The sequence below is a fragment of the Tursiops truncatus genome, chromosome 20 (genome assembly GCF_011762595.2).
Source record: "Tursiops truncatus isolate mTurTru1 chromosome 20, mTurTru1.mat.Y, whole genome shotgun sequence".
Taxonomy (NCBI): domain Eukaryota; kingdom Metazoa; phylum Chordata; class Mammalia; order Artiodactyla; family Delphinidae; genus Tursiops; species Tursiops truncatus.
In genome coordinates, this window is record NC_047053.1 from 16,561,626 (window position 1) to 16,567,625 (window position 6,000).

Genomic DNA, 6,000 nt, shown 5'->3' on the forward strand with positions numbered 1-6,000 from the left:
AGAAGCTGTTGCGAAGTTCAGAACATGAGTACCGAAGACCAGTCAACGCAGGTTGCACCATCTACTAACTCAGTCTCTCAATCCCTCTGAGCCGCAATGTCCTTAACCGCAGAATGGGGAGAAAACCTCACAGGGTCCATGTGAGGGTTAAATGGGGAACATATGCCAAAAGCCTAGCACAGAACAGGCGACCGAGAGGGTTCCTCGTTCCACGTCTGCCCTCGCTATGCTCGAAGGGCCTTCCCGTGACCCCGAATGCACCTCTACTCAGCTTTCCCTTTGAACTGAATGTAGAAAAAGATTCCAATCAGCCTATTCTGAAAGGATGTCCTTTTTAAAAAGCATAGCCGAGAGAGACTTGGCCACAGGTATTGTTACTTCCCACCACCAGCACAACCACTGCAGACACTGCCACCAAGGATCAGGGCCTTCGCCGTCCCTCTCGGGATCACACTGGCCAGGCAGGTCCAGAATACTTGTGGTGGGGAATGCGGCTTTCCTGGATCTTGAGCTAACCTGGCGTGGAAGGAGGCATTCCCATCACTGTCCCCAGGCAGCAAACCAGAGGCCTCCTGGCGCTCAGGCTAACCTGGGCTGCAGATCTGATAAGGCCTCCCTCCAGCGCCCCGCAGGCCTCCCCAGTCTTGGGAACTACAGGTCCCTCTCCAGACTGCCTCCGAGGATCGCCGGTGGCAAGTTTCACCAGGAAAAAAATTGCCAAGGCGAAAGCAGACACCAAGGGAAACAGTGCCCCAGCTCTGGCTCCCTCCGGGGACAGCTGGAGTGAAAGCCTTCAGCAGGAGGTTAAAACTACGGGGTAGAGCAAAAGCAGAGACAAGCCCCACTCCGAGGCAGGGGCTGGGTGGGGAGAGGGAACCCAGGCTTCACTCTCATTTCTGCCAGGGGCGTGTGATGTGGGACAAGTCGCCAGCAAGACTCTGGGAGTATTTCCCAGAAAAGCAGGAGTTGGACTGGACAACCGTCCGGTCATATTCCCAATTCCAAACCGCTCTCAGCAGGCCGTGGTACTGGAGTCACTACTGTTCGCCTGTCTGCCTCCCGCATTGGACTGAAAGCATCCCCAAACACCGGGAAAGCATCCTACCTACCTCAGAGTCCTTGCCAGGGTGGTGGCCGTGAGCAGCTCATCAGGCAAATCAGTAATAACTGCAGGTTTGTTGAGTGAATGCACGTCCACGCATGCCCCGAGTACTTGCTCTGTGAGGACCCATGGCACCCCTCTCCTTTCCCAGCACTTCCACCATCCAGGTGCTCCGAGGGGCAGGGGAGAGCACCACAGGGAGAGCTCAGGCCCTCCACACCACAGGGCTCTGACCTCTGCCACAGCAGAGCTGAGCAAAGGTCGAGGCCCTTTGGGGACCCCTTTCTCTAGGCCAGCTTGCTTAGGAGGGACTTTTCTCCATAAGAGCACCAGACGGGAAGACTCGGTGTGGCAAGGCCTGTCTCTGGAAAGTACCAGGAGGCTGGCAGGATAAGGCAAAGTTACAGGGCCCACAAAACGTGCATCTTCGTGAGGCACCACTATCTCCCCACTGCCCGGCACAGACTCGGCCCCAAGAGGATGCGCAAATGAGGGAATGAACTGGCGTGGGGCTCCAGGCCCAGCTGTGAGGCCAGCCGGGTACCCCTGTGTGAGCACATCTGGGGAACGAGAACATTCCACCTTGCCTCGGTGGAGTTCTCAGGGCCTGATGGACATAGGGCAGCAGGTTGTGCTGGGATGCAGTGGCCTCCCAACCTCTGTTTACAGATTCAGACCCTGGGCTCAGATTTTATCCCCCTCCGCTTCTCATGTCGAGAGAAAAAAATACACGTGTGATGAAGGTTGATGGATTTCCAGGAAATCTTCGGAGACTGAGAAGGGTCCAGCACACTGACCGGCAGGTGGGAGGCAGACATTACACCCTGGCTCCTCCCACTCTTTTGGATCCAAGCTGGACCACTGCGTGGAGGAGGGAGGGGCAGCCGGACACGCTGACCCCCAGACATCACCGGACCTACAATCAGGCACCAGCAGTGGGGCCGGAGGTCTGGGGCTTCCCGAGGCACCTCACTGAGCGCTTACTCAGTGAGGACCAGGGTGGGCTGGGGCTCCTCAGATTCTGTAAGTCTGGCGGGCTTGCGTAAGCCAAGCCCTCCGGTCAGCCCCTTCTTCAAAAGCCAGGAATCGAATGTTGCAAGTCCTGTCTCTGGGGGCCCTGGCCTGGAATGTGAGAGGAGCCTGCAGAACAGGAAAGAAAGCCAGAATGGACACCACCACGACCCTGCCTGGCCTCAGCACAGGCTGCTGGGATTGGTTCCTGGCTTGTCTCACCCACCTCTAGGAAATAAGAGCAAGGTGTCAAAGTGCCTTCCCCTAAATGTGGCCTGTGGCGTGAATGCATTGGACCCTCAGGAGGAAAGTTCACGGGCAGAATCTCTTGGTAGAAAGCATGCGGACTTACAGACTCACGACAAGGTTGCGGGTTTAAGTAGACTCATGCCCATTTTACAGACGGGAAAGCCTGAGATTCAGAAGTCATGGGACTTGACCAAGGTCAGACAGATAGAACCAGGACCAGATTTCCAAGCCATGGGCTTTCCGCCTGCCACACTGCCCCAAAGGTCAGGATTCTTTGAGTAATAAACTTTCCCCTATTTTATCAGTCTGGTAAATCTGGATTTTTAGAACAATTCTTAATCATGGATATTCTTACACAGTGGCGTGCATAACAAACATCTGATTCAACCCAACTGAGGCCCCTTCACTAAACCACAGAATTTAGAGCCGCGAGAGCCCGCAGAGACCCACTCCAATCCCCCTGTTCAAGTAAGGAGGCTGAGGCCTAGGGAACTAGATCCTGGGGTATAACGTCCCATTCCCCCAAACAGCCCACGTCCTGCCTTTTCAGGGAGTAGGGTGGACCTGAACCTACAGCAGAGTGGAGAGCACAGGGAGCTGGGTACTCGTTCCCGTTCCCACTGCAAATCCCCTTTGGACCTTTGGATGGGTTTCTGGCGGCCAGAGCCGACCATCCAGTAAACACTCAGAAGGGCGGCTACCAGATAAACCAGGTCAGAGACCTAAATAAGGCGATGCTCTGGAGTGTCCTGATGCCACACCTTGGTAAAAATGAGAGACTTTGGAAGGCAGGGTACAGAGAAGGCAAGGCGCCATTTCCAGAGAAAGAGCCGCACTTTTTCTCCCGGGTCCAATCTGCAAACCAAGAGCACTTCAGAGCAACGCGGGGAGAATCCGAGAGAGGCCAACAGAGAACGTCCTCTCATCCCAACAACATAGCGTCCAACAAGACACATGCTGCCGGACAACGACCCCTCCTCCCAGAACGAAGCCACACAGGCCCCCTATTGTGTCAGTTTAAAAACTGAACTTAGCTGGGCAAACACACCCGGCTACGTTCAAGAAACCAGTTTCTCTCGCCACTTGGAAAACAGCACCATGCATGCAGGAGGGACTGGGGCGGTGGGGGGGGGGGGAGGACAGGGGGTTGCTGGTTGGTTTGTTTTTTAAGTAAAACCCTGGTCGAAACGGCTATAGCGACTGTAACAAAAATAATAACAGCCAGCGCTGATTAGATGCTTCCCGTGTCCCTGGTTTTGTAGCTTTTAAGAAAATAAAACTGAAGGACAGAAGTCACTCCCAAGGGGACTTCCCTGATGGCGCAGTGGCTAAGAATCCACCTGCCAATGCATGGGACATCGGTTCCAGACCTGGTCCAGGAAGATCCCACATCCTGCAGAGTAACTAAGCCCGTATGTCAGAACTACTGAGCCTGCGCTCTAGAGCCCACAAGTCACAACTACTGAAGCCCGTGCGCCTAGAGCCCGTGCTCCCCAACAAGAGAAGCTACTGCAATGCGAAGCCCAAAGGGTAGCCCCCGCTCGCCACAACTAGAGAAAGCCCGCGCGCAGCAATGAGGACCCAACACAGCCAAAAATAAATTAATTCATAAAAAAGAAGTCACTCTCGAGCATTTTGGATCAAACAGGGATTCAGGCTTGTGGTGTGCACAGAGGACTGGGTCTTGTAATGACTGCCACAAATCACCCGCTGGCCCTATGACTGCTAGCAGAGGCAATCAGCAGTAAGAGGGTGTGGAGGGTGTAGGACGAGGAGTTAAGGTTCTAATAAAACAAAACATCTCCAGATGTGCAGCAGGCCAGATGTGTCAGTGCAAGGTGGAAAGAGGCAGAGTAGCTACTAAGTGGTGCCTGGAATCTCACAGTCTTCCCAGCCTCTGGACGAAAGCAAGTTGGGAATGCACTAGTTTCCCTCTATTATGTATGGGGGAGGGGGAGACTCCCCCTTCTGAGAACCCAACAACCCTTTTGGTTGATCCTTTCAAATCCTTTTAATACGGCACTTCGCAGCTATAATTTGAGACAGTAGGGCCTGCATCTTATTTCTTCTTTACACTGGAGGCTGTCTCCACCAGAAAACCCCTTAAATAGTGTCATCTTCCCATCAAAGCCTTTGGTCCTCAGCATAATTGTTCCTAAACCAAAGTCCAATAGCGGGGGGGGGGGGGGGGGGGGGGGGGTGTCGGTGGGTAGAGCAGTGAAATGCTGTGGCAGTGCGAAAGAGAAGCACCCAACGTCTGAAAGGCAAAAATGCAGTTTCATCAAACACTGATAAGCGGCAGACAAGAACCTGGAGAAGAGCAAAGGAAGAGACAAGACAAAGTCTGGGGCGTGAGGGGAAGGCAGAGAACGACGGGCCTGCGCTCACACTTCAGGGGGACCTCCTCCCGCCCAGTCACCCCGGCCCACAGCTGCTGGGCTCAGTCACCCAGGGAAAAGTCCAGCACGTGTCTCAGTGGGAGAATGAGTCCTGCGGCCGAGCGAGCTAGAAATGGGGTGGGGGCGGAGGGGGAGCGGCAGGGGATGTCCGTGCACCGCCCATCCCGCCCGCGGGCTCCTCCAGCCTCCCTCCCAGGTCCCACTACGCCCCTCCCCCCAAATCCCGCCCAAGGTGAGGGGCTGGTCCCGGGTCCTCCGGCCGACGCAAAGGAGGTGACCGGGCTCAAGGATGCAACTGAGGAAGGAGTGACCTGGAGCAGCGAGGGAGGCGCTGGGGCGCTTCCCGGGCTGCCGACTCCTGCCTCCTCAGACCCAGCGCGGGCCCCCGTTTCTCCGGCGCCGCGGCCCCTTACCTCCAGGGTCCGTATCTCCTGCTGGGTGAGGTCGTTGGACACGGCGCACTTCGTGCGCAGCCCGCGCAGGCTACCGATGGAGATGTCGATGAGCTTCTGGAGCTGCCCGCACTGCTGCAGCGCCCGGCTGGCCGCGGCCCCGGCGCCCCCATCTGGGGCCGCCGCGTCCCCCCCGCCGCCGCCCTCCTTCTTCTCTCCCATCGCCGCCGCGCGCAGCGCCGCTCTATCCATGCCTCGGCATCGGGGCCGCGGGGTGGCCGAGGCGGGGAGCCCGGGGGCGCGGGCGCCTCGGAAGGGAATCCCTGAGCCGGGAGGGCTGGCCGAGGAGCGCCCCTCGACGCTGCCGGAGCCAGGACGCAAGCCCGCCGGCCGCCGAGCCCGCCTCTCCCTCCCGCCCAGCCGCGGCGGCAAAGCGAAAGCCGCGGCGACCCGACGGCTGAGGCTCCCGGAGCCTTTAAGTGGCAGCGGGGGCTGGGTCAGAGCAGCTGGGCATGCTGGGACTTGTAGTCCGCGCCGCGCACCTGCCGCCGCCCGCGCCCTCGGGGTCCCCGCCGGCTCCAGCGCCCCTAGGTCCCGGCCTTCCCTTCCGCTGTGGGTACAGGCTGTGCGGGAGCGCCCCGCCTCTGCGCCCCGGCAGTGGCTGCTCCGCGCCAGCTCCTCCCCCGGCGCCCGAAGCCTGGGGAGCCGCATCTCCCCGCCCACCCCCGCCTCCTCCCCATCCCTCCTCCGGGCTGGGGACTTCCCGCGACCCCCCGGATGGGGCGAGGTAGGAGCCGGCGGCCCTTTGGACGGGAGGGAGGTTCGCCTCCTGCAATTCCTCGACCGC

At 58.3% G+C, this 6,000-nt stretch overlaps 1 protein-coding gene across 1 annotated transcript in view; it reads right to left on the reverse strand.

Moving 5' to 3' along the window:
- KSR1 (kinase suppressor of ras 1) overlaps positions 1–5,597 on the reverse strand; it is a 151,164-nt gene extending 145,567 nt beyond the window's left edge. Inside the window, exon 1 of the mRNA XM_073798360.1 lies at positions 5,175–5,597. Coding sequence (XP_073654461.1) covers positions 5,175–5,405 — 231 coding nt within the window. The 5' untranslated portion in view covers positions 5,406–5,597. The remainder of the gene's footprint in view (positions 1–5,174) is intronic.
- Between the last annotated feature and the right edge of the window lie 403 nt (positions 5,598–6,000).